Below are 27,971 nucleotides of genomic sequence, written 5' to 3' on the forward strand. Positions count from 1 at the left end.
GCCCGGCCCTGCCCACGCTGTCCTGAGGTTGAAATGCAGAAGTCAAGGCTCTCTCGTCGGGATGTAGATTTCCTTGTAGTTCTTTTCTTCCTCACGCTACTGTTCTCTCCTCAGCGGAGATCAGAGAGGCTCGGGGCCGGTGCGGCCGGGAGCGCAGGAGGCCGGGAGTCGGTTCCCGGGCATAGGGATCCGCTGGGATTTAGGGCCGGCCTGGAGGTGCCCCGCTCAGAGGAATGGGTAAGTGGCCGGGAGCCGCAGGAGGGTTCAAGTGCTGTCAAGAGAGGGGGAGCACCCGTGCGCACTCATCTGCCACCGCCGCGGCTCCCTTATTGACTTTGCTCGTGTTCCTACAAGTTGTAAGAACATGTTGAGGGTCAGGAGCAGGGGAGAGAGAGAGCTAATGACTAGTCGGCTTGTTATTAGTGCTATTAAGCGAGTGCGAGGCAGGACCGCAGCCGAGCGGATGGCTGGAGCCCGTGACACGTTGTATATTATTCCTGACACCGATCGTAGCAGTTAACATTTTAACACGCTTGTTTTACAGCCCAGTGTAATCGTGCTGTTAAGCGAAAGGCGCTAACAGCACCAGGAACAGTCTTTAAAAAGTTAGTCCCGACTCAGAAGCACCGCGCTGCCCTTGTCTCTCCCAAGATGTAAAAGAATTTCCTCAACTACTTTTCCTTCCTCCCCCTCCCCCACGTCTTAGAAGATGTTTTTCTTTTCTTTTTGTTTTCTTCGCGTTCCTTTTTCCTGTGGCAATAAAGCTGACTTGTCTGTTGGGGCGATCTCATTTTTCATCTCTGGAATGTGCTTATTTTTGGGAATATGCTCGATGCACAGTCCGGAGAGCTCCGACATTTGTTGCCACAGATTTTCTTTCTTTCTTTTCTTTTTTTTTCTCTCTCTCTCTTTTTTTTTTTTTTTTTTTTTTTTTTTTTTAACCTCTCATTTCTCTTTCTCTCTCCCCTTTCCTTCCTTCAGTCTCGGAGGCATCCCGTAATTATAAAGAAACGTGCGTGGAATGACCGGGGTGGGGGGGGTGGGTGTCCCTGTCTGTGACATCTGTCTGCGATGAGGAGCAGCTCAGACGCCCCCTTCTGTGCCGTCCGCCGTGTCCGACGGCTGTGTTTGTGCATTTGCTTGCAGAACCTGCCTTCGGGGAAGTGAACCAGCTCGGAGGGGTGTTTGTCAACGGGAGACCCCTGCCCAACGCCATCAGGCTGCGGATTGTGGAACTGGCGCAACTGGGTATCAGGCCGTGTGACATCAGCCGGCAGCTCCGCGTTTCCCACGGCTGTGTCAGCAAAATCCTGGCTCGCTACAACGAGACCGGCTCCATCCTACCGGGGGCTATCGGCGGCAGCAAGCCTCGGGTCACCACTCCCACGGTGGTAAAACATATCCGGACCTACAAACAAAGGGATCCGGGCATCTTCGCCTGGGAGATCCGGGATCGCCTGCTGGCCGATGGCGTGTGTGACAAGTACAACGTGCCGTCGGTCAGCTCCATCAGCCGCATCCTCCGGAACAAAATCGGGAACCTGTCTCAGCAGAGTCACTACGAGTCTTACAAGCAGCACCAGCCGCCCCCACAGCCTGCTCTGCCCTACAACCACATCTACCCCTACCCCAGCCCCATCGCTGCTGCGGGAGCCAAGGTGTCCACCCCTCCCGGGGTGCCGGCGATCCCCAGCACCATGGCCATGCCCAGGACGTGGCCGTCCTCTCACTCGGTGACGGACATCCTGGGGATCCGCTCCATCACAGACCAAGGTGAGAAGCGGGGGGGAGCCGGGGCTACAAAGGCAGCCAGACAGGGCCGGAGGGGTTCGGTGCCGGCTCCGGGGTTCTTTCCTGTCCGAGGGTCGGAAGCTGGTTTCGTTGTTTGATTCGGGAAACTCCTCGAGTTTTCCCCAGCAGCGGCCGGGCGCTGTGTTCGCTGAAGGATGCGTCTCGGAACGTGGGCAGACCGAAGGGCCTGGGTGGGCTGCAGGCGCCCCAGCAAACACCGGCCGTCACCTCCGCCTCTCTGGCCCGGGCAGTGGCGATCCTGGCCGGGGGAGCGGCCAGGGGTGCGGCGGCACCAGGACGCACTCGGTCCCGGTCCCGGTCCCGACCGAGGCTCGCTGCCGCACTCCGGCGCTGCCTTGGCGTCACTGAGAAGTCAATTTTCTGTAGTTTTCGCAATCAGGCCAAATTTGCTTCGGCAGGAAGTTCAAATGTCATCTAATTGCTTTCATTCCGATGCTGTATTTTCCTCCGAAGCGGTGGTCTAGGAAAACCAAAGGCCCAAGTTTTGCCTCTTTTATCCCTTTCACATTCTTTGTGTTTCTCCGCCTGGAAACTGCGTCGCCTCTCCCGGCCGCTCGCTAGCAAGGGACATTTTTTCCATTTCGGTCTCTGCCAGTGAGCTAACAGTGAAAGCGTTACTCAAAGTGTCACTGAAAACAACAATCCGAAATAACCTTTGCCTACAGCTATTGCTGCGTCCCATTTTTCTCTCAGTATTAGTGGATATGTGGGAGCTGTGATCTCTGTTTTCACTGCCTTTTAAACAGCAACAATCCAGTCCTAGCAGCATTTCAAATGCAAAATGATCCTTTACGCATTGCAGAATAATTTTCTTCTTATTTCATCAGAAAGGTGATCTTTTTTTCAAACAACACAAACTCACGCACAAGTATGTTTTAGTCATATGCATGCATGCAAAAAATTGTAAGTTCTTCGCCCTTCACGATATAAACTTTATCCTAGTCCTCACTGACACAAACAAACGCGCTTGTTTCTGAGTCGACTTTAACAAACACATGCCTGGCCATAATTTCTGAGGCAATCTAGAGGTATTGTAGGCAATAAACATTAAAAAGAATGAGAACATTATAATCTCATGGAAAATGTAGGGGTTTTTTTTGTTTTGTTTTGTTTTCGGTTTTGTTTTGTTGGGTTTTTTTGCTAGTTCCTCCTTTATTAACACCATATTGGCAGGCAGGCTGGCCTCTGATGGTGCTGCCGGGTGCCTCGGAATCTGCCCCGTCTCCCTCAGCCCCCGCAGCGGCACACATCTTTCTGCAGTGTGAAATCTCCCCCCTCCCCTTCCCGTCAGAGGGTCGGGGCTGCGGAGTGGCCGGTGCCGCAGATGGGGGCTGCTCGCCCTTGATTTATAGGGTAAACTGACCTTGCTGACACGGAAAGGAAGCCCCTATTCATGGGAAAGTGTGAGATCAGCAGAAAAGGGCGCTCACCGAGGGAGCTCAGTTTCTTAAGACAACTTCAGATTGTGCCTTTCCCCAGCGCGGTGGTGTAGCAGCAAAGCCCCTTCCCACGGCGGCTCCGATGCTGCTGGGCTGGGGGCTCGGGGCTCGGGGCTCGGGGCAGGGCTCCCCCTGAGCCTCCCCTGGCTCCCCGCTGCGGGAATTTGTCCGCTCGAGGAGTTTGTCAGCCTGCGAAAGATCCCGCTATGCCCGTGGCGCGGCTGATAGGCGTGTAAATAATAGGACTGTTACCTCTTTTCCTCCCCGCTTTTTCATTTTCCTCCTTTTATTTCTCCATTAAAAAAAATAAATATATATATGTTTATTTATTTACTTTTGTGTTTCGTTTCCTTTTTCTCCCAAAAAGTGTTTGGAGCCCAGCTCCTGCAGGCGTGTCAGGTCTGTAACACGGAGTATCGTTTCTCCTCTGACTCCCAAATACACACCCATAGGAGATATCCGTAGGAGACTGGGGGACAAGTGCTGGCCAGCGGCTCCGTCCCGCCACTGCGGGGACGTGGGGACGAGTATGCCGGCCCTGGGCTCGGTTGCTGATCTCTGTGACAGGTTTCACGGAGGGAGCCGACTCCTTTCTGCCCACGAATCACCCTCCCAAGGAGCTTCCAGGAGTTTCAGCGAGATGTGGCGGGCGAGGGACTGGCTTCCCCTTAGCTCTGCCCCATATACTGCCTCCCATGGGGAGAGGGAGACGTCTCCATCCCGAAGCAAAGCCACCTCCATCTCCGTATCCCAACCTCTGCCTCTAACTCCCTCTCTCCCGCTCCTTTGCTTTCCAGCAGTGAATGACACTTCGCCTTACCCCAGCCCCAAGGTGGAGGAATGGAGCAGCTTGGGCCGAAACAGCTTCCACCCGCCGGCCCAGCATGCTGTGAACGGGTTGGAGAAGAGCTCCCTTGAGCAGGAGGCCAAGTACAGCCAGGTAAAGAGAGAGGGGGGGTGCGGGAGGTGATGCACAGGGCTCCTGAGCTCGGCTTCGGGCTACCGTCCTCGGTTTGAAGCCGGTGCTGGACTTCCCTCGGTTTTGGTTTGCAAAGAGAGCGGCAGAAAGCCCGGCTCTCTGCGCTTCTCTCTCCGCTCCCTGCCCCGGCCCCATCCCGCCGTGCTGCCGGCGGGGCGGCAGCGATCCCATCCCGGGCCGGGGCGGCAGCGATCCCATCCCGGGCCGGGGCGGCAGCGATCGCATCCCGGGCCGGGACTGCAGTGATCCCATCCCGGGCCGGGGCGGCAGCGATCGCATCCCGGGCCGGGGCTGCAGCGATCCCATCCCGGGCCGGGGCTGCAGCGATCCCATCCCGGGCCGGGGCTGCAGTGATCCATCCCGGGCCGGGGCTGCAGCGATCGCATCCCGGGCCGGGGCTGCAGTGATCCATCCCGGGCCGGGGCTGCAGCGATCCCATCCCGGGCCGGGGCTGCAGCGATCCCATCCCGGGCCGGGGCTGCAGCGATCCCATCCCGGGCCGGGGCTGCAGCGATCGCATCCCGGGCCGGGGCTGCAGTGATCCATCCCGGGCCGGGGCTGCAGCGATCCATCCCGGGCCGGGGCTGCAGCGATCCCATCCCGGGCCGGGGCTGCAGCGATCCCATCCCGGGCCGGGGCTGCAGCGATCCCATCCCGGCCCGGGGCTGCAGTGATCCATCCCGGGCCGGGGCTGCCCCCGCCCAGCGGGCGCTCGGGACCCGCCGCCACCGCCCCCCGCCCCGGCCGGGCCAGCGGGCTCGTCCCGCCGCCGCCCCCGCCCCCGCCCATCCAGCCGCGCTCCACACCGTCCGCAGCGTGCTCTGTAGTCAGGGGAATAATTTGAAAATGAGGTGTAATTGCTTCCTACATTAAGCATTTTTAAACGCTTAAGTAGACGGCGAATTTCCTACGTTTTAATTACAACACAATATAACTGTTACTTAATAAATCTCTGTCTAAATCTTTGTACTTGCTAATCAAGTCCCATGCCAGGAGAAAAAGCTATAAAAGGCTCAACTGTTACTCATTGGGAAAGCACAGGTTTTGAAAACATTTTTTCCGTGTGATGGAAACATTTCAAAAAACATCAGAGGTCTCTCAGACGCACTGACTTCCTGGTCGCGCATTTGTTATGCTTAGAACCAAGTCGAAGAAAACCCACAATCGCTGTTTAGCATTTGTCCCGTTCAAAGACAGGAGTTTTGGACATATTTTCTAAGTTCTCTGTCCGGTTTCAGATCCATGTAGAGCAGACTTTTGTTACTCGTGTTTGGTGGTGAGAGTAGCTGAATCAGAGTCTTTCACGTTCAAGATGCGGAGCACAAACTGCGGGAATACTTGCAAAGAGCGGGCAGAGCAGGAACTACTGTAGATCCCGACAGCGAGCAGCTACTTCATTGCATGTATTGCCTTTTAAACAATACCCACCCTCAATGCTGTCCTATTTGTTTTGTTTTTCTATTACCCCATTATTATTATGTTCATTTCGTGTCACAAATAATGTGCGCTATAGTGTAAGCCATGACTGTATGGTTAGAGTTAGCGTTACTACTTCTACAATTTTCTGTAAAGACTGAAAAAGGCAGCAACAGTCTTGCTAAAAAATGATAGTTATAGCTTGTCACTATTCTGTAAGAGCAGTTATACTGTGGCTTCATTGTCTTAGTTTCCAGGCTGGGCCTTCTGCACACAATCCTGCTGAAATATTCACAGGATCTTGTTCATAGGCTATAAACCATGGCCTCTGATGGATCTCATTTACTTCAACAGACGTGTTGAGAAACAGTGTTTTATAAATTTCAATTTCTAATAATATTGAAATTCCAATTTATAAATTTCAATGCTGGTTTGGAAACTATTCTTTACCTTTTCTTTTTCTTATTTTACCTTCAATATTTATGAGTTCATCTTCATAATAAATCACTATTCTATTGTCAATACCAGTTTTACTTTAAAGTTTTGTTCAACCTGAAAGATCACCTGATAAATGTTATTTAAGCATATTCAAAATTTGAGAAAATTACTATTAATAAAATGGAATTCATTTATCCAAATAAACTGTCCAAAGAGTTTCAAAGGGCAGAAAAGCCTTATTAAGAACCCCACTCTCTAAAATAAAATATAGAGGATGTTCTTCCTAGCTTCTTCACTGTAATAATATAGGTAAACAGAATTTGGCTTTGGAAAGTTCCAACACATAGACCTATCTATTCATATAGTATTCAGAATTGTTATCCAGAGAATTAATTTGAATGTGCATTAATTGCTTTGTCTGTCCCAAGTTCACTATGTTGCTAATTTAGAATATTTTTAAAAATCATGCTAAATAAGGATGGGAAAATATGATTATTTGCAGTTTTTGTCACATTTCTTTTGCCAAAATATTTATTCCAGACAGTGTGGAGTTTATGAACCAAATTCCTGTTGCACATAGCACCGAGTTACTGTGTTTTTGCTGAAAGTGCAGTGAGTCTGGAGTGAAAGTCTGTGACAGTAAAGACTTACAAAATTCTCTGACATCGTGGGATCCGTGGTCTATTGCAATGTGTACTGTTTTGGGTGTAAAGAGATGAGCAGGGAACATGAGAGAATGTTGGTTCATTTGTAAATCTTGCAGGGGGTACTTGGAATTGTAAGAAAAGGGGGAAGTCTCAGACATACTTAATATGCCAGAAGGACTACGGTGGAATAGGCTCTGACTTTGTACTTCAGGGTAAATGCTATTTTCCTATCTCTTTTGCACAAAGCTCATTGCAAAAGTTCTTAAGGGTCTTAAGGAGGCAGATATCAGAATTCCTCCAGAGAAGTGAAGTGACTGTTCTGTGATATTCCAGTTTTATGCCTGTATTATCAAAATCAGAGGTGTCTACAAGAGGCAGTTATCAAGTGTGGATGTTTAGCTTAGGCTTCCCAATTTCACCACAGGAGCAGAGGAAATATGCTCTGAAGCATGTTAACAATGGATTTTGTGTGATAGGTAATTCTGCATTTTCCAATGAGTATCATCTCTGTATTTAAGCATCACCAATATCCAAAGTTCACCTTTCCTTAGCCTGCAAATAGCTCAATAACTACTAGGCAAGTGACAGACTTGCTCCCCAGCCTTAGTCATGGAAGATAAGATTTTGCTTCTCAAGAAATCCTCTGGAAAATCCCTCTGTGTGAGAAAGACCAGAAAAATGGAGACCAAAGAACAAGGTCTTGTGTACTTTTACAATATATTTATTTAATCACATCTTTTAAATGATATACACTTGTTTTACGACATGGGACATGGGATACTGGAGGCTTTTTGTAGGCAAAACTCTTATTGACATCCCAGACTTGTCAGGCAGCAACCAAGGCTGACCTCTCCAGTCAATTCCAATGGCTACATTTCAGCCCTTGTCCCACACATTAGTGGGAATTCATCCACAAAAAAGGCAGGAAGTCTTTACATTTTTGCCTTGACAATATGCAGTCACACTAGTTTAACATGAAACTGAACCTCTGGATGCAGAACGTTTTTCATTTTATGTATTATGGATTTCCTGAGGCTTTTGTTTGCAATGTTGTTCATATTTGGGTTTTGGGAGTTGAAAGCTCAGCCTGGCTGTGATTCTGTACAAAGCATTCCACAGGAAACCAAAAGATGCCTTGTCAAGTTTCTATTCAGGTTCAATTACCTGATGTCCCAGGTTGTCATTTATACGATAGCAATTGCATAATTTCCCTGGTTTGTCACACTCACAGATTTGTCATATGGCTTTCAAACAGGGTGGCTATGAATCAGAGAAACTGAAAATATATTTTTCCAAGAGCTTGGCAGTTTTTTGTTGCGCACATTTCATACAGAGTTCCGTTATATTGCATTATTTACGCAGAGAGGCACATTCTGTGTGGTGTTCAGGTGCTTCTACAGATAATTATGCTATTGTTACAAAGGATGAATATTCTGAGTATTTTCTTTTGCATTGCACCTTGTACTGACTACTGCATTAAGAAAAAATAGCTGAAATGACTGAAATATGAACACATTTGTAACCTGCATTTGAAATCAAAACACTTAATAAACATGTATTATATTTAAAATGCAGATCTCAGACATCTGATGCTTATGACTTGCTGGACTAACATAATGGATTTTCAAAGGGAAAAAAAATTGTGGTCTGTATTTACACATGTATGAGAATGAAGAAGACCTGACATATGTCTGTATGATTTGCTGAGAGGCAAATAGCTAGGAAATAATTTCTTTTCAGAATAACTTTCTGTGTGCAGTGCAGGAAGCAGATGTGAATATTGCCACAGGGAGCTGATACTCATTAATAGGAAAAAGCTTGTAACTGGGGGGGTCTAAGAGCAAACTCGCTCCTGAACATGGTATGCTTGTTTGGAGCCTCATCCCAAACCTCCTGGAGCAGCAGAAACACTCCTAATTCAGAGGGGTTTGTGAACAGAGTTTGAGTGAATTCTTCCTCTGACACACTGGCCAAACCCCTGAGCAGCAATTGCCCTAGGTCTGTCTCAGCTGAACTTCATCAGCTGTTTAGGGGCTTGAGTTTTCAGCATTGCTGGGACATCAGGCCCTGTCCTTCGGCTGCATTCTGACTGGGGGCCATGAGCTCTGTGTGCTGCAAGCACAAAAGGGCAAGGCTGCATTTTAGGGCAAGTGATTGCAAATGTAGGTGCAATTCTGGACAATTACTTGCACAGAAAATGTAGGTAATGTAAACATTTAGTTCCTGATCTTTCATTTGTAGATGAACAATGAACTGTATATTCGGTGGCCATGCATAGCTTAGAACCCACAACACAGGGTAACTTCTTTGGGGAGAGCATTAAAATGTAGCCTTGAATATTATGACAAATTACAAGGTCCTCCTACACACATGAAGTACTGAAAAAAACAATTAGCAAATTATTTATTTGGCATCTTATATTATAACACAAGATCCAGGCAGTTAGATCTGTGCAAAATCCATCAATGGCAAAGGTCCAGACCTACTGCTCCTCAGTCATACCCAGGCAGGAGGTGGGGTGAAGCTCTGAAGGAGAGGTGTTAATTTGCTTTCTTGCCCTGGTATCCAGCAGCATTGTTAGCAGAGACTGGTGCAGGGGTTCAGACTTTGGCTTGCAGATTTTCTGGTTCTGTGTCACTCCCACTAGGATCTCCAGACCATCCCTGCTATCAAAATATTGCCACTAAGCCTGCTCAGGGTGTAGGCATCCTTGTCATTGCATGTTGTGGGTGAGGGGGATGAGCTGATCCCACTACATGCACCCGATTCCTTCCCAGGTGATCTGGATGGCACCCAATTCGAACCCCATTTGTGAGACCTGCCTCTTACTGGCCACCTGCTTCCACGGCCAAAACACAGTGCCCTGTCCACCAACCCACATGGCTTCAGGGCACTCCACCCGGATGAAACTAATAAAGAAAGTCAGAGAGGTGAGTGAATGGTACCATGATGACACTCAAACTGCACTCTAAGCACCTTCTGCTCAAAAGACCCCAACCCACCAGGACAAACACGACAAACAGGATCAGGGACTGTAAGGTGGGAATGACGGGAGATACCTACCACAGCCAGGGAGCAGAGTGCCAGGAGCAGGGCTAAGATGTGATTTGACCTGTTCAGTCTTGGTCCTTGCAGTAGATTGGGAAGTATATAAAGACTGCATAGTGTATTTGAATTGTCTTTGTGGCAGTTTATCAGATTTTAGGAATTGTCTACACACGTAGTCATAACAACCACAGGCATTCAACAACTGATGGGTTGTGGATTCACCCTTCCAAGTGTATCAGCTTCTCAGCAACTGCCTCTGCAGCATCAGAGATTTGTTAGACATAGGAGACTGATGTTTTGGCTGCCCCTGAAGAGAACAAGGTGGGGACTTTACCAGTTTGACCCCATATTTGCCTAGCTTCAAGACATCAATAATCCCTTTGAAGTGTTTGTGTCCGTAAGTCTCATCTCTCAGTTTTATTTAAATAACAGCATATTGAAATGACAATATATTGCTAAGTATATAATATTAAGAAGGCATTTTTCATAGAACCTTTCAGTAATACATTATAGTATTAACCAACAGCATAGAAAAGAACAAATGTTTATTTCTTCCAGTGTATTTGCTTGTTTAGTGTCCATGTGTGCCCTGCCCAATTGCAGATTTTGCCAAAAGACCAAGAGGGAATTATTGTGCAAATCTGTTCAAAAACTATGGGAATCTGTTGTTAATTCCAGCTCAAAGGAGTTTGCTTATATGACATGGGGTTTTTTATTCTGTCCTTTCCTATTGTCCTCACAAGTCCAGTATATCTGTCTAGGGAAGACTTAAGTTGTGCTTTGTGCTTACAACAGCCAGGATTTTTGCTCTCCCCTCTTTGACATAGTCTGGTTGTGAAGTTTGTTTAGTAGTAGAATGTACCCTAAGCCCCAGTGTCTTCATTGGAAAGGCAGTGGCTTTGATTTATATCATCCTTCTTAACTGGGGTATAAAAGAGAAGCAGCCATTCAATGATAATGCAGACCTTGAACTATAACCTGCATTTAGAGACATTTAGGTGGACATATTGGTGTGTGCTTGGTGTGCTGTGGCAGATCTCACTGCGCTGTGAATGCTGTCTAAACCCATGGCTCTTCTGGAGAAGCACTGGAAACCCTTGCTCCCTGCTTTTCCCTCAGAATGTGCTTAGATTTTACAGCAACCTCTATCTTTTATCCACCATGCCTTTTTCTCCTAACTCTCTTTCCTCTGTGTTTTTTTTTTTTTTTCTTTTTTTTTCTTGTCTCCCTCTCCCCCCCCCCCCCCCCCCAACCTTTTTTTTTTTTTTTTTCCTTTTTCCCTTTTCTTTTGTTTCTGCTGCAGTTTGCTTTGGAAAAGACTTAAAATGCCCCTGGCTCCTTCAGGAAAGGATTGGTGATGGTGTGTAAATTCAAGTTACTATTACTATTTCCAAAACTGGGATTTTATTTCCCTGAAGAGGCTGAGATTTAAAACTGGATAAGAAAATATAATTTAGAGTGATCTTGATGCATGTCCCAACTATAGTTAAAACACTCAATTGATATTATCTGGTTTCTGTGTTATTCACTGCAGCTGGGTATGGCTGTAAGGAAAGGAAACAACTTTAAGTTAATAAAAAAAGCACGTTAAACACGGGGAATGGGATCTGCTCATTATGAAAGGACTGTACTTCATTTTAGAAGGCAGTAGTGTGATTTTTTTATGCAGTACATTGTTGTGCATTGAATTTAATAATGGGAGAAATAGCTGTAAAGAAAACATTATATTTTTAAGAGATAATGTATAGGATTGAGTAGCTAACTATGTTTGAAATCTTAGAGTGATGTGAATTAGTCTGTTTTAATTGTGACTTCAACTAGAATGCCAGCATTTCTTTGCACAACTTACAGTGAAAAAGAAATAGTGTAATTCTCCATTCTTGGAAGGTCTAATCCTTTTTCAAATCAGTTTTCTGGAAATAGACTCAGTTCAGCTGAGCAATAGAACAGCTGTAAGTCCCTTGCCCATGGGTTATTTTTAAAAACTTCTCAATTTCAATGTATTATCACTGTTCACTCTTTCTTGAAAATAAAGGTAAATATTATATTTTATAATATTATACCAAATTAATATCCTATGTACAAAACATTGCCTCTTCTCTTTAAGATTTTTTTTGCATTTCAAAGTTATTTAATGTCAGTGTCCTAATTTTTCAGTCTTATTCTCTGCTGATTGCAGTAAAATTAACAGAAAATCAAATCAGGAATATGTTCAATAAAATAAGTTAATTCATCTAAGAATATGGATATTTAGTTGAATATGAAAATATATTTGCAAAAATATTTTCTAGCACTACAAAAAGCAAACCGTGATTTGCAGGATTAACTCTGGCTAGGTTATTCAGATACACTGTAGCAATTTAATCTCATTTTTTTCTTAAAAATATTTTTAATAAGAACCATTATCATAAACTGGGAAAATTTACTCAGTGTTCACTTTTGTAAGCCTTCTTCTTTAAGTAATTGTGACTTACCTGTGTAGGCACTTTAATTTTAGTGGAATGCTGATCTGAATGAACATTTGTGCTACCATGTCATTATTCCTGTTGATGCTGTAGCACTGAATTGCAGCTTCAGAATTTAGCTCTAATTTAGTATCTACAATTTCTACAAAATTTTAAAACCTAAAAAACTGTTAATCTTTATTACTTAGACCATTTAGTAATGCCATTTTCCTAAATTATACTTCTGCTACTGGCTTACTGCTCCTGTTTTACTTGGAAAATTTGTTTACTCTTCCCTTGAGATCTCATATGTTGGTTTGATTTATAAATCATATTTAACCTCCAATTATAAAGGGAGATTTAGCATGTTTGCTTCCTTGACGTTTGCAGTTTGTGTGTGATTGCTCCTTGTCTTGTTGTCATAATTGGTTTTTACTGATTATGTGCATGTCACTAAAAATGAGATATCCTTTGGATTTTTGTGCTAATTTGTTCTTCTGAATGAAGGACTAGATATTTTACTCCTTGCTATACTTTTTCTTGATGTGGGAAGAACTACTTCTGCAATAGCTTCTTCTTGACTGTGTTCTCAGGCCATTTGGAAAAGATTCATAATTTCTAGAAAATGTTTGAAGGTTTTCATTTTGAAAACCAGCAGAGAGAGGGTGTCAGTGTGTGTGCGGAGCTGTGGCAGCATCCCTGCAGAGAAAGCTGCTGCCAGCATCCACTGAGCTGGGCAGCCCTGCCCCAGTACCTGCCCCAACACCTGCTCCAGTAGCTGCTCCCTGGTACCTGCCCCAGTATCTGCCCCAATAGCTGCTCCAGTACCTGCCCCAATACTTGCCCCAGTACCTGCCCCAGTAGCTGCTCCCTCGTACCTGCCCCAGTATCTGCCCCAATAGCTTCTCCAGTAGCTGCTCCCTGGTACCTGCCCCAGTATCTGCCCCAGTAGCTGCTCCAATACTTGCCCCAATACCTGCTCCAGTACCTGCCCCAATACTTGCCCCAGTACCTGCCCCAGTAGCTGCTCCAGTACCTGCCCCAGTAGCTGCCCCAATACCTGCCCCAGTACCTGCCCCAGTAGCTGCCCTGGTACCTGCCCCAGTAGCTGCCCCAGTATCTGCCCCAGTATCTGCCCCAGTAGCTGCCCCAGTAGCTGCTCCCTCGTACCTGCCCCAATACCTGCCCCAGTAGCTGCTCCCTGGTACCTGCCCCAGTACCTGCCCCAGTAGCTGCTCCCTGGTACCTGCCCCAGTACCTGCCCCAGTAGCTGCTCCCTGCCTCAGTACCTGCCCCAGTAGCTGCCCCAGTACCTGCCCCAGTAGCTGCTCCGGTACCTGCCCCAGTAGCTGCTCCCTGGTACCTCTGCTGGCTGGTTTCAGCTGCTCTAGGGGAAGGGCTGTGCTGCAGGATCAAGGCAAAGCACTGAGCTTGCTGATCCAAGGACAGGAAGGATTCATTCCATCCAAGTTAGGGTCAGAATTGAGAGATGTAAACAAAACCAGCAACCTTATTCACCAGAGGTGTGTCCCTTAAGCCATGACTCAGGCTGAACTTCTGATGACTGCAGCAGGGGATTTTGGGCTGAGTCACTGTCCCAGCTCATTTGGGCTGCTCACTTAGGTAATTTGAACTTGAAGTCTAGGCTCTTTCTCCAGAAACATTTTTTTAATAGTTATTGAGAATACTTCTACAAAGCCTGCATTCTTAGTCCATGCAATACATGAACTATTTAATTAAATATTGTAACAATTACATTACAATGGCCAAATAATTTAAATAATTATAAATAATAACAATAGGAAAAATAATTTACATTCTTTTGGACACTCACTTTAGAGTTAGACTATAAAATTGAGGTGGCATCAATCTGTGGCATCAAATCTGCTAGTTTGTATTCACATAAAATTGAAATGAGATCTTTTATTGCCATTAATGATAGCTAACATAAGTACAGGTCTGTGATTTTGAATGTTACAATTCTGGGTCATTTTCTGAAACATTTAGAAGCAACATGGGAAGGTAACATAGGAGATAGTCTGATTTTTGATACTGAGAGAACAAATATCCAGCAAGTAAAAGTCAGAGAAGGAAAAGCACAGAAGATTATGAAACAAAATAATATAAATTCACTACAATATATAATTATGCCATGAGGACTGAAAGTGAAATCTAGATTGCATGTTTATTTGGTTCTTCTATGACCAAGGCAGAAAAAAACAAAATCAGGTAATTTGTCTGGTGTGGATTGACTGGGAAGTTTGTCCAGAAACCTTGTACCCTTGTGTGTTCTTAATGTGAAGGAGAGAGGGGGCTGAAGCTCTACAACATATTATGCAAGCACAACCTTCAAAACAGATATCAAAGTGTATGGTGGTTACCTCTGGTTTGGGGAAGAATTGTTCTGACTTTTAGGATTCCAAGAAACTAATAGAAATTACTTATTCCAATGACATTCTCCCATTAGCTTGCATTCTAGACTTGCTTTTCATCTACCCACTCCCTCTGTGTGGCAAATCACAAACCCACTGAAAACAATGACAAAAAAAGTAGTCTCTAGTTAGCATTGTATCTAAAGCAACCAAAACTAAAGATTCCATCTGTTAAAACTACTCCACCAACTCCTTTGCTGGTGAAAATATGTGCACTCTGCTGGTTTCAGCAGTATCATTTTGTGAGACCTAAAGCAAGGCTTTATGCCCACCCTGGTTTTGATTTCTCACCTCAATATTCCTCTTACTGTCGCTGGCAGGTATCAGCAGCAACTTGGCAGAAAGGCACCAGACCCAGATTGTGGGCCTGACCCAATTACTCTTGTTTTGCTGGTATCTTTAAATGAATTTGTGAGTTGGTGGGAGGTCATGTGTTCTAGGTTTCAAATGCATTTCCAAAATTTGGAAATACTTATTCTATCGGTTGTCTCAAAACATTGATAGAGGCAGCAACTGAGAGCAAAAGTTTCTCTCTGATCTTTGTAGAAGCCAGAAAGTAGGCACCTTCAAACAGGAGCTCTTATCTCTTACACAGCAGAGGTTCTTGTTCAGCTACAACTACATGTTTGTTTGTTTGCTTTAAAAAATTAGATTTCCCTTGAAAAATGATGGTTCAAATTAAGAAAAAAAATATTTATAAAACTTAAAAACCAGGTTCAAGAACCTCTGCACTTAAAACAAATTCTTGGGGTTTTAAAAATCCATAAACACTGTGGGGTTCTTGCACTCCTAATTACGAATGTTTAGATTTTGGTGTTCATTTCCTCTGATTGAAATACTGCAGGATGAATTATTCATCCAGTATATACAGGGTCATGGAACTTAATCCCCTCCATTTATTTTAAGTGAATGTCATGTTTGTAAAAAGTGCCAGATTGACAGACAAGATTCAACCTTTCTGATAACCTACACTTTGTATCTAAGGCTGTTTAGAAGTAAAAACTCTCGTGTCAAGACTATTAGATCAAGTCTTTCACAGATGAAAAAGATGAAAAATAGGCTTTCTTTTTGTTTGCTTTTTTTTTGGTGCTTGTTTGTTTGTTTGTTTGTTTGAGTAGCATATTTTTAAATCATATAGAGTGAGATTGTCCCCTCATATTTTAATTCAGGTCAGAGGAAGCCTCTGACTGCTTTGTGGGTATGGCTCAAACCTCCCCTGAGGCAGAATTGCAATCTGTGCTGGGCCAGTTCCTACCCATCCCAGTGCTGCCTGCCTGGCTGAGGGCATCTGTGGCATCCACAGAATCATGGGTTTGAGTGGCAAAGCTTTGTAGCAGTGCAACAAAAATAAGAATGATTCACCAGTTCAGTGAGGCAGTGATGACAGACAGCATTGGTGGCCTCTGACAGGTTGCAGCTGGTGTCCCTACACAACTGTCTCCACATCCTGCCCTCAGTAGATGGGGCAAGATCTTTCTGACGTTCAGAACAGACCCTAAAAACAACAGTTTTCACAGCTGTATTTTGAATAAGAGTGAGTGTGTGTGTGTGTGTGCATATAAATCTATATAGCTATTCTTTTAAATTAAGCTCTTACAGAAACTAGTGACTCTTCCATCTGTTTTACCAACAACGACCCAAGTGGGCCCTACAGTAAGCAGGATTCAATAGGAAACCTGGGCTTCTCCTTGAATTATAGTTCAAAGCCTTTGTGTCATAAGGCCAAAGAACATATGTGTGATTAGATCAAATATATATCAGCAAGCCTGTGGATTATTTATCAACAATGTCTGCATTAATGTCAGGTGGTCAGGAGCTCAGATTTGCCTCAGATCATGCAAAGTCATCTGCTTATAGTTGCTGAGGAACCTCTGGTGGCCTTGTCTGTAGGAGATGCAGGAGACCAGGACATGGGCTTGAACACTGCTGGACCAGCAAAGAGATGCCTTGTTGGCACATTGCCTGGCTTGGATCTACCCTGTACCTGCTAACACATCCCTCCCAAAGCACAGCTAAAGGTTCACAGAACATGAGCACTCATAATGAGGAATCCTACTCAAAATGGGGCTTCCAGGCACAGCCTTGAGCCCACTGCTTGGTACCAGCCCCCTTGGAAGCAGGAGAGCCTGAGGAACAGGATGGCTTGGATTCACAGTCCAAAAAACCTCTTTTGAGGTCTAGAAGCTGAAGGTTTGTGCTGCTTCAATGGTTTTGAGACTTCAGGGACTTGTCCATATATTTTCTCCTTCCATCACCCACCCCTTCAGGGTTTCTGTGCTTCTCTGCAGAATGTTAGGGTTGTGACTCTTGATATCCCACTATTACAACCTGGCTTCAATGGCTCTACTGCTCCTGTGCAAAGCTTTTTGTTGGTGCTTGTTACAAAAAACAGAGGTGTTCACTCTTGTTTCATGTTTGCATATTGGAAAAGCAGCTTTTAAGGGCTGCACTTTTTATTTCCAGTAAATTAAATGAAATAATTTTCCACCTGATTCAAGAATTGTACTGATTTGCAGTGCAACTATTTGCAGGTTTGTATTAATTAGTATTGTTGCAAACACTGATATTTAAAGCTGAGGCTAAAGTGTAATTCTGAGTCACAGTAGTGGGTATGTAATATGAGTGACTGGTCAGATCACATATTTGCATTCTCAAAAGAATAAGGCAAGTTCAGCTTCAACAAAGTATTTATGGGTTTTGAATGGCAATTATGTTGCTGCTGCAACTGTATGTTTGTACTAATTAATATTCCTTTTGGAAGCTTGTGGCCAGGATCCCATTGCTGTCTCCTGCTGCTTTAGATTTCTGTACAGGTTTATATTGACTGAGTTCAGAAGAATTAGTGCTTTGTTTCCCAAATGACAATGAAAGGATAGTCTAGACAGTGGAACTTTGAGTTACATGGAGAGGAAACTCATGAGCCTGAAAATAGGCCTGTGCCCTTTATAAAGGTAAATACTGGAAATCAGGCAGGTGCAACCCAGGCAGAAATTGAACAAGTGAAGTTTTAACATTATGTGAAGTCTTAGCAGAAATAAAAGTCTGTTTAATTTCTTTACTTGGAACTGTTCAGATTGGGTCAAGTTATACCATGTGATGATGCTACAGGACTATCTGAATCAATACTATTCTTTCATATCCAGATAGAATTTTTTCTCAAAAATGTTTCCTATCCCAAATCCTAAAACTAACACTCTACTAATTGAAACTTAAGCAAGATAAATGATCTTGGTTTGTACCTGTTGTGCTGAAGAAACATTTATGGGTGTGAAATAAACCACCAAACACTTTTTAGTTAAATAAGGAGTCATAAATTGTGAAATCATGCCATTGCTGACTGAAGGACTCTCCCTTCTCTATTTAAATAGAAACCCTTCTCTCCAGCCTACAGAAGGACCTAGGAAAATAGCTTGCAGGGAAGGACCCAGCCCTGCAATTGTTTTGTGCACAGAAACCCTTTTGAATCCAGGAGAAGCTATGAGCAAAGAACATTTGCAAGTTTTTTATCCCAAGTATCTAGAAAACAAATTTTTAAAAGACACCATCAATAATACTACTACTATAGTTCTGACTCATGCTCTGAACAAATAGTTACCAAAGAGTTCAAGATGTTCCAGCTCCCCCAGCCACTGTTACCTCTTCACTCCGGGGAGTGCTGCTTCCAGATTTGTGCCTGCACCTGCCCATGGCAGCCCAGGCTGAGCCCACCCTCCTTTGGGGCCAGGAGAGGTGAGGCACAGGGATGGGTCTGTCTGTGCTGCTGGGATGGCTGTGGTCACTGCACACCCAGCACTACCCAGTGTTGGAAAAGATACCCAGCAGGGCTTGGAACAGTGACCAACACCCTGTGCAAAATTTGGGAAAGGTAGGTGAATGCTGCAGTTCTACACCAACCTTTGGAAACCATTGCCAAGTGCATTAAGGTGCTCAGTGAGAGAGAAGGGAGAGATTCATTACAAATCCCTCCAGTAGCTCTCAAGTGTAATGATCAGATACAACCACGGGTTTTTAGGAGTCGATGAGCAGCAGGAAGGTCGGCAGGTGTAGAATGGGCTTTGCAGCTCCTGCCCCACTCTTGCTGTGTGTTCCCTAAACATCTGCTGCTGGTCCCTGCCTGGGACAGGTGTGAAGCACTGATCACAGTGAGGTAACTGGTCTTAAAAGCCAAGCAGAAGGGGCCACTGAAATTCAGGGGCATGGTTATGGATTTCAGTCTTGGTGTCCCCGCTGGCCCTAGTTTTGGTGCAAAGCCCCAGCAGCATCTGAGGGCAGCTTGTTATGCCAGACCCAATGTGTCTCACTCTCTTAGACACTCTTTTCCCTTCGCTCTCCTTGCAGGCACCCAACGGCCTCCCAGCCGTCAGCAGCTTCGTGTCGGCGCCGGCCATGCCTCCCTACGCCACGCCAGCCCAGGTGTCCCCGTACATGCCGTACAGCGCCGCCCCCTCCAGCTACATGGCCGGCCACGGCTGGCAGCACGCGGGGGGCACCCCGCTGTCCCCGCACGGCTGCGACATCCCCGCCTCGCTGGCCTTCAAGGGCGTGCAGGCGGCCAGGGAGGGCGGCCACTCCGTCGCGGCCTCCGCGCTCTGATGCTCGCGCGGCCTGGAGCACCGCGAGCTCGCTGGCTCCTCACCTGGCTCAAGGACTGCTCTCCTCATGCTGGCCCCACTCGGCATTTCTCCTCCTGACTTGTCTCCCGTGAGGCTTTTGGGATTGAAAGAGCTGAAGAAAACACCAGAAACTGAGAGAAGCGCGGTGTCGCCCTCTTAAAGACTTTGTGTCCCTCAAAGGGCTCGTGGAGCCTTGTTCCACTATCTCCTGGTCAAACCACACGTATTTATTCTTAATCATCACAAACTTTCTAAATGTGCAATTGTTACTAAGATTTGTGCAAAAATCAATAAAGAAAAATCACCACGGAAAATTCTGCAATGCCTTGAATCAGCAAAGGTGGCTGAATGGGAAGTGTTTGCCAATTGCCTAGAGAACAACCTTTTAATTGATGAGATTATGCAATCCACTGTTATTAAGAGGTCCTTTACTGTTGATTTATTGGGTTTTGGCAATCAAATATAGAATGAAGGCAATAGGTGGCTTTCAGATTCTTCTGGCATGTTGCCATCATCAGGCAGTAGTAAGATCTTTGTGATTTTATCCATTTGTAAATAGAGGCTTTTGACAGCATTTGTTTTCACCTTCCAGTACATTTCTTACCTTTTTTTTTTTTTTTTTTTTTTTTTTTTTTTTTTTTTTTTTTTTTTTCTTAAGTTAAGAGGATGTCTAGTTATTTTCTATGTCTTTGCATGGTGGGGTGATAGGTGATGAGGTTTACGTAGGGGCTTTTTGTCATGTTTTTGTGCCTACAGTGGAGGCTTCAGCATCTTATAAAATAGTTATCTCTTTGGCAGAAGAGCCAAAGACAGAAATCCAGCTAAGTGACTCTCCACAGCTATACCCAGCCTCCCAGATTCATGAAACACCACATTAATATGAAGTGTACAAACAGAAATGGATGGAAAATACCTGAACAAAATGGAAAACCATAGAGGAAAATGCTGTTTGTGTGCAACCTGTGCAGAGATGCTTAAAAAGCCCTATCAGACAAAAACCCCAATGAGAAACAGAATTGTACCATCATTCTCTGCTCACTTGTGTCCAGATTATGTTGTAATTTTTAAAAGAGGACCTTGTCTTTAATTTCTGCTTTAATGAATGTAAAGTATGGCTCTTGGTGAAGTTTACATTGTTGTTCTGAAGCATTTTTTTCCCCTTATAGATATACTGGTGGTGGTGCTACAAACAGAGATATTATTTAATACTAGCAAATTTCCTTTCTACATTTCTGTATGCAGTGGCAAGTACTCCGTGCCAGTTATTTTGCTTTAAACTTTAATCCCAAGAGAGCTAACATTCTGATTTTTGAAAATTTACCTGTTTTCCTTGGGCAACAATAAAGTTCTGACTATTATTATGCTTTTCCCATGCTGTAGGTATGTTCAGAATACGAATGTGGAAAAAAACAAAGCCTGGTGTGACACTTCATATCCATCATAGACTATTAATATATTGTGTATTTTAAAAAGTGTTTTCAATAAGTTAAATTACTGTAGACATAGTAAAAGCAAAGGAGAAAATCCCATTCTTCATATATTGTTCTATCTGCATCCCATATTAAACACTAATTCAGTGGGAAAGAAAAATATAGTTCCCTCTTAAAAATTAGTTCTCTTTTTGTGGATTTCCAGCTTTCATCACCAAGGTAGCTGTGGATAAATTTTTATAACAATCTAAGTAATCAGTATTTATGTCATGTACAATATGTCCACTGAAATATGGATGGACTCTGCTGGCTGCTGCCACCTTTGCTCCTTGCACTAAAAAATAGTTAACAGAACTGCATGTCTGTAAAGAACACAGATATTGTATTTTGGCCCAAGGAAACAAAGATCTGATCTTGGATGTGATTCATGTTCTTCAGGCTCAAAGGTATTCAACAGCTGTCTAGCTTTAATGAGATGCTGAAACCCTTGAAAAAGTAGAACACTTTTCCAAGAATGTTTCTTTGAAACCACTAAAGGTAAAGCACACACAAGTGCATTTCCACTCTGCCACACTGCTAGTGACATGATGGATGTTATTCTGCCTTTATGCTGTTATAGCTGAAATAAGATGAGCCTTAACACCATGAAAAATAAATCACTTTAATACCAGACAAGCTGTTCACTAAAGATAAAATGGGGAAAAAAAAAAAAGATAAGCAAAAGATCAAGTAGATAAGTGATTAAGTTGGCAAGAGGATTTTAGCTTTCAACTTAGTTGTTCTACTGGATTACAGAATTTAGTGAGTCTACCTATTGTTTTCCATAGAACTCAAACAAGGGGCACCAAAGGGAAAAGAAAACAAAACAATAAGGAAGACAGACTTTTCAAAGCACAGCTTTTTGAGCTTCATGACTTCGCAAGCCTGTAATATAGTGTGCCTGTGTTAAAAGTTTTCCAAATTTTCTTGAGTAACATGAGGTCATTTCTGGAATAGAAGTTGTCTTTCCTGACACTCCAATGAGGAATTAGCGTATTTTGGGAGACAGAGAGACAGATCCTTAGCTTCTACCAATTATTTCCATTATCTTCAGCTAAATCATGATAATTTATTAAACAAGGACAGGACATGATGTGAATGATTCCTCCCATGGGACACACCATCATAAACCATTTTTGTTTTGTGTTTGTTTAGGTACAGCTCTCCGTGCATCTGCCTGCTGTGCATGATACCTTACCCCTGAATGGGAATTCATGGGGCTGCGTGCACTGAGTGTTGCTCAGAGTTGCTCTTGGTGAACTGCCTGTGATGGATTTTTTTGGTGTGAAGTTTCACAAACTTCTTTCTAAAATGTAAACCTGTGATGTAGAACACTCCTTTGCCCAAGGACTATTTCACTGCTTATACTCACGGATAAACTGAAAACTGCAACATGCTCACTTACTAACCACACAGCTCGAAGCCATTTACATTAAATGAAAAAGGGAATGGTTTCCTAAAAAATGATAAATAACTGCTGCTGTCAAGTACAAGGGTATAAATCTGGAATGAATCCACTGAGATGAACAGATCAATTTGGGGTATATTCAGTAGATGTGGGTGCAGAATTAAATTTTTAAAATTCTTTAATCTGAAAAGTCTACACTTCATTCCAAGAGTGTTAAATGTTAAATGTTTCCAAAGAAATCAGTGAAGCCCAATAATACTCCCTTCAACCAAACTGTGTTTGCATGGTCCCAGTTCAGATCTTTGGTGTAAAACTGAATATCAGCCTACACTACACAAGGAGTAATGGGGCATTGGGCTGGCACACTCATAGGTTTGTTTTCCCATTCCATGCTGTTTTCTGTTTTTGAATGTTTCTCCTTTTATCCAAGATCAGGCTGAGCTATTAACTGAAAAAAAATCATGTTGGAAAGGATGTAAAACCAAAGGCTATATATGTATATACAGTATGTTAAAAGCATTTTATTTTTATATTTTGAATGCTCTAAATTAATAAAAGACAAATTATAAAGTACTTTGCTTTAGTTTTTGAAATTATCTTAGTAGTCTCTTCTCTTTGGCCAAGTACTGATAACAAAATGCAATGAGGAACACTTGCCTTAAAACCATAAACTTTAACAGAGCTAATTTTATTGATTTTAGCTATGAAATAGCATATGTATGAAAAGCCACCGTTGCCAAATTCAGACAAAAGAAAGGCTTATTGAGCACGTTAATACAGGCATCCTTGAAAGTGCTGAAAACACATTTCTATTTTTAGATTTTCATTTTTATTTTTTTTAAGTTTTATTTTTTTCTATTTTTTGCTTTTCCAATGCATTAAAAACACTTGTGAAAATGAGACTTCACACGTGAAATGCCATTTTCAAATAACAATGCAGAAAGATACTTCTTTAGGATTGCTGAGGAAAACATTTGTACCTCCTTCAGAGGAAGGACCTTATTGTTAACAGAGTGAATGTAGTATGGGGAGATACTGAAACTTTCAGCAATTGCAAGATATATGTTCATTTGACAACAAATCAAGTTAGATAATGGAGACATTTTTATAACAGAATAATGTGTGATTTTAAATTATTTAAAGAGATTTTCAAAAGAAAATGTAGAATGGCACAACTGCACGAACAGAAACTGTGTCTGCAATCAGCATAACAGAATTTACTGTATTTCATGGAGTTAGAATGGCTAGTAAGAACACAAGTACATCCCTGGAATATTTATATTTACAGTGTATTTATATTAAATGTTAGCTTCAGAGCAACTTTTTTTATCTACAGAAAGGTGCATGACTAGCTAATTACAACTGCAGATGTCTACAAAGTCTACAACTTTGTTTCACCATTCCATGGTGGAAATGGAAGGTTAAAGGTCAAGGTGCACTGAGCATTTTTATCACAGGACAGCTCTTTTGGAATAGTATATCAAAGTGGATAAGAATTTGCAGTAAAATCTCATATGCCTAAAATTACTTTTTTCTATTAATTTATATACTCATTTATTCTATGAATCCCATGTTAGTTTGCTTTTTTATGTAACTTGATGCATACTAATTTCTTTCAGTATCTTCTACAATCTGAATGAGATTTATATCGTATATATGGCTAAGAACAAGTTGGATATTTAGCAGTATGCATGTTTTTTAAGGCTGTGGCTACTTGTGCTGTCCTTTTCTATCCAAACTCCCAAGAACTTGAAAAGGTCTTCCATGAATGCTGAAACCATACTGGGCTGAATTGAAACTGGACCCAAGACTGACTGAAGGGTTGCAGAGTATGGATAATTTTCTTAATGTGGAGCCAATGGAGCTGTCAGTTTACATTAGCTTAGCATCTGCCCCCCTAGGATTATTCTACTTTTTCCTTTAAAATACCCTGAAAGTTTTTATCTCGCCATTTCAGCTGAAATTTTTTTAAAAGTACATCATTACATAGAATGATTCTGTGTCAAGAAATTTCAGTTTGTCCTTGACAAACTCACTGTCTTATGTCTGCTTTATATTTTCTCTTGATCCAGCAAAACAATTACAAAAGCCAAACGATATTTAATTATGCATTTGCAGAAAAGCATGTACTTAAATGTTTTCTTGGATCAGGATCTAGAAAGCATATTTGTTTGGAACTTGTATTAACATCAGTGCAATCTCAGAGTATTCAACACTGTAAAGGATAAGAATCACTTTTGCTTTATTATAGTGTATTTTAGAATGCATGTAATTTTAAAGAGCACATTTTTCAGAAGTGCTACTTGTGATGAACTGTGTCCTGAAGCCACGCATAAACGTATTCGTAAACCAAAAGCATCACTGCACCACCTGGAAGAAAAGATATCATTTTACTGCACAGAAAATCCAGTATTTTCAAGATTTTATAGAGCATTTCTAGTGTGTAATATAAACAAAAATATGGCAAGGTTTATTTACAAAATAGATAATTCTACTATTTCCAGAGCCCACTAAAAATTCACAAATTCATATAGCATACCAATATTACTTAATAGTAGATCATAAAGTTGATATAAATAGCTTGTATATTAAATCAAATTCACCCTTAGTGTGATTTTTCCTAATACTTTTTCAAGATTAATTTTTCCTTTGTTCTTTGAAAAGTGAACATTTACATCTGAATATATGTATATATATTTGTGTGCCTGTTTAATTAGACTTGGCCATGAAAGAGCAACTTGACTGGTGGAATGACAAAAATTCATCTTCAGGATGATAAAAATGTTTCCAGGTAAGACTCAAGAGAGGTTTTCACCTATATTTTTACCATGTCTAAAGCAGAAAATCATGGTGTGGAAGTGAGTACAATCTTTCTTGGCTAAAAATCCTCAGGTAAAGTTTTAATCTAATGAAATGGCACTATTTGCTAGAATTGGTGACAGTATAAAATCCCAGCTTGAAAGCCATAAAATATCTTTACTATTAGTGAAGCCAGACTGTAACTGGGCTGTAATTACTGTATGAGATTAAAAAATGAACATTTCAGAGGGTATATATATATAACTAAACACACAGAGAAGCTTCTAGTTGGAGAACATGGATAAAGCAAACCAGGCTGCATGAGTAAAAATGTATTATTTGTGGGGTCCAGCACTGGGGCATAAGTATCTTCTTGCCTTTGCCTGTTGGTTCAGTTGGTGTCTTGGAGTGGCACCTAAAAACAAACGAGGCTGAACTGGGCTCACCCTTCTAGGGATAGGCTAAGACAAGCAGGCACACAGAATTCCTACTTGAGTTTCTCCCTATCATTTATCCTACAGAACCATCATCAGAGTCGAAATTTTCTATGAAAAGGAACTCACAGACAGCTAGAGAGGGCAGATGTTTGCAAAAGGCTTTGACCAGCAAACAAATCATAGACACAAGGTCTAAGATGTGATTTGAACTCAAATCAAGGCTGATTCCAAATCTCATACAGTGTGATCTGATTGTGTAGCTCTTCCTGTAAACACTCACATGTTGGAAGAAGGAATTACCTTCCCAGTCACAATAAAGACTGTATTATTGTTTCATCAGAAAGTTAAACCTGACTTGCTGGATTTGGGCCAGAATGCATAGTCATTTGTAAGATGGAAAATTTTATTCCAAAATCTGCTGTGCTAAGAGGTACTGGGAAAGCTAAACACTGCCTTCTCTTTGTATTGTATGTAATCTAGTATCTTTGGAGTGTGAGGGAAAAGGCTTTTAGCTCCAGAGCTCCTTGTTTCCCCTCCCCACCTTTTCCCTCACCCTGCACAATAACCAGGCACGGTCTAGTACTTAGCCAGATGGATTGGATATGCAAACATTTACAGACAAACCTAATGCCTCCTTTATACTGCAGAACAGGCTCTGTACCTACTTGCTTTACCTATGTGTGTTCTTGCATATTAAACAACCAGCTTGAACAACTGGAAATACAATTTCTTGGAAATGGGATACTGTTCAAATTGGGGCTTCTGCTCTTTTTGACGTAGACTGCCTTTGTGGGCTGACAAAGTCTGAGTGCCCAGTGCTTTGCTTTCATGATTAATCAAAACCAGTCAGGAAAAAAAGCCTCTAAAAGCCAAAGAAGATACAGCTCTCACATGTATACCCCTGTGCTCTCACATTTGGAGTAACAATTAGTAAGAAGGGGTCAAACAACAACACAAGTTTTAAGATATCCTTATTCCCTTTGTTTTCCAGGGCCGTACAAGTCTCTTCCCAGATCTGCCATCAGCTTTTTACTCTCTGCCCACATAGAGCACAGAAGAAGAAAATAACTGGAATTTGATATGCTTGAGCTGTGCTTTGGCTAGTTGAGTGCATTTTATGGAAAGACTCTAACCTACATTTTAGGCTGACTTCACATAGGTATGGAATAGTCCTATTGAACTCAAAAGATCACATTAGAAGGAATAGGAAACTTTAAGAAACTTCCAGAAGTTTTACAGTTCTGTCCTCTGCATGTCCATAAATAAAATAATTGCACAAACCAGCAATTACTCGGATCTGCAATTCTCCAATGTATATGTCTAAATTATTTTTTAGACACAAATTTAACCAAATCTATCCATGATACTACTAGAAGATGCTATTTTAAAAGAAGAAACTGTTCAAAGTGAAAGACATTTTGATTCCTTTAATTGACTGATATTCATTACATTTTCTCAAGAAAATGAAAAAAATGGGAAGAAAAAGCAAGAACAAAAGCAAAACAGAAATGACAGAAGTAAAATTACCTGGACCCAGCCTCATGATCTTGGGAAGCAAGCCTTTGTACAGAGCCAGAAATCTGTAGCAGAAGAAAAACAAACAAAACATTTCAAACAATATTCTTGCTCTAAAAGAAGAATGGAATTGTAGCATATGTTTGTTAAAATGCTGGCAGAGCACTTAGAAGCAATTATTTGAAATTACATGTGTTCAATAGCAAGCTGTATCTGGATTTTAACATTTTACAGAGGCAGATCAGATGAAGAGAAAAAGTTAATCAATGTTCAGTCACAAAAGCAATGTTGTGAGCCTAGCCAATCAGAAATATGACTTTAATCAGTGAGATGGGTTTACTTTCAAGACAAGTCTGTTAACAACAGCTGCATACAGGGACAAAATGACTGATATAATTGAATATCAAAGCCACAACTCAGTCACCACTTGAGAAATATTTTTAAAAGTTGGAAAACGTTATTACCACAAGGATCTGTCCTCAGTTTAATTATTTCAGCAATAATTTTAAAGGTACAGAGGCCTGCATAATTGCAATTAGATTAAATTGAGAAATAGTCTGTTTTCTGTTCATATTTTCCTTTTACAAAATGAAGAATTGAAAAAATTACACGAGATATATGAAGCATTTACTTGGGGAACATAAATTTTGACAATGCAATAATCATCTTGTAAGTCTCTTGTAAACATTCATATGTAGTAGGAAGATATGTCCTTGTAATTATAAAATAAATTTTCAAAATGCTACATTAGGCTCTTTTGATATGTGAGTTCAGGGTGGCTTAATGGTCCCCATCAAATCTGAAATATAACAACGTGGTTTTATAGACCCAGATGAACTAAAACAGAGGTCTGGACATTTATTAAAATAAGAATGTTTTACCCTTCCTCTTTATAGACTGTTGCCATAGTTTTAAAACAGGTTCTGTACTTGATCTCTCCAGGAACTGGCTGTGGTCCTTGAATCCTACTTTTTGCAACATCAAAAGGAATGTTAATAATTGAGGCTATTGTTCCCGAGACTAGCCCGATTCCAAATTTCCTCAAAAACTCCAAATTTGGATCCTACAAAAAAAA

At 42.3% G+C, this 27,971-nt stretch overlaps 2 protein-coding genes across 4 annotated transcripts in view; one reads left to right on the forward strand and one right to left on the reverse strand.

Annotated features, from left to right (window-relative positions):
• The first annotated feature begins 364 nt into the window (after positions 1-364).
• On the forward strand, positions 365-19,248 carry PAX9 (paired box 9). The gene is made up of 5 exons (XM_056493318.1): positions 365-509; positions 1,147-1,773; positions 4,049-4,191; positions 9,509-9,661; positions 18,994-19,248. The coding sequence occupies exons 1-5, from the start codon at positions 365-367 to the stop codon at positions 19,246-19,248; spliced, it is 1,323 nt and encodes a 440-aa protein (XP_056349293.1).
• Positions 19,249-22,803: 3,555 nt separating this feature from the next.
• Positions 22,804-27,971, reverse strand: part of SLC25A21 (solute carrier family 25 member 21) — a 227,266-nt gene continuing 222,098 nt past the window's right edge. For all 3 annotated transcript variants that reach the window (XM_056492658.1, XM_056492660.1, XM_056492659.1), the window contains exons 8-10: positions 27,778-27,959; positions 26,909-26,961; positions 22,804-24,515 (exon numbers count right to left, since the gene is read on the reverse strand). In XM_056492658.1, coding sequence (XP_056348633.1) covers positions 24,445-24,515; positions 26,909-26,961; positions 27,778-27,959 — 306 coding nt within the window. In that variant the 3' untranslated portion in view covers positions 22,804-24,444. The remainder of the gene's footprint in view (positions 24,516-26,908; positions 26,962-27,777; positions 27,960-27,971) is intronic.

The sequence above is a fragment of the Oenanthe melanoleuca genome, chromosome 5 (genome assembly GCF_029582105.1).
Source record: "Oenanthe melanoleuca isolate GR-GAL-2019-014 chromosome 5, OMel1.0, whole genome shotgun sequence".
Lineage (NCBI taxonomy): Eukaryota > Metazoa > Chordata > Aves > Passeriformes > Muscicapidae > Oenanthe > Oenanthe melanoleuca.

Coding starts and splice junctions, on each gene's coding strand:
- PAX9 (XM_056493318.1), top strand. CDS start 365: ATGTTGAGGGTCAGGAGCAGGGGAGAGAGAGAGCTAATGACTAGTCGG. Junction 510..1,146: donor TATTATTCCTGACACCGATC/GTAGCAGTTAAC, acceptor ATTTGCTTGCAG/AACCTGCCTTCGGGGAAGTG. Junction 1,774..4,048: donor CCGCTCCATCACAGACCAAG/GTGAGAAGCGGG, acceptor TTTGCTTTCCAG/CAGTGAATGACACTTCGCCT.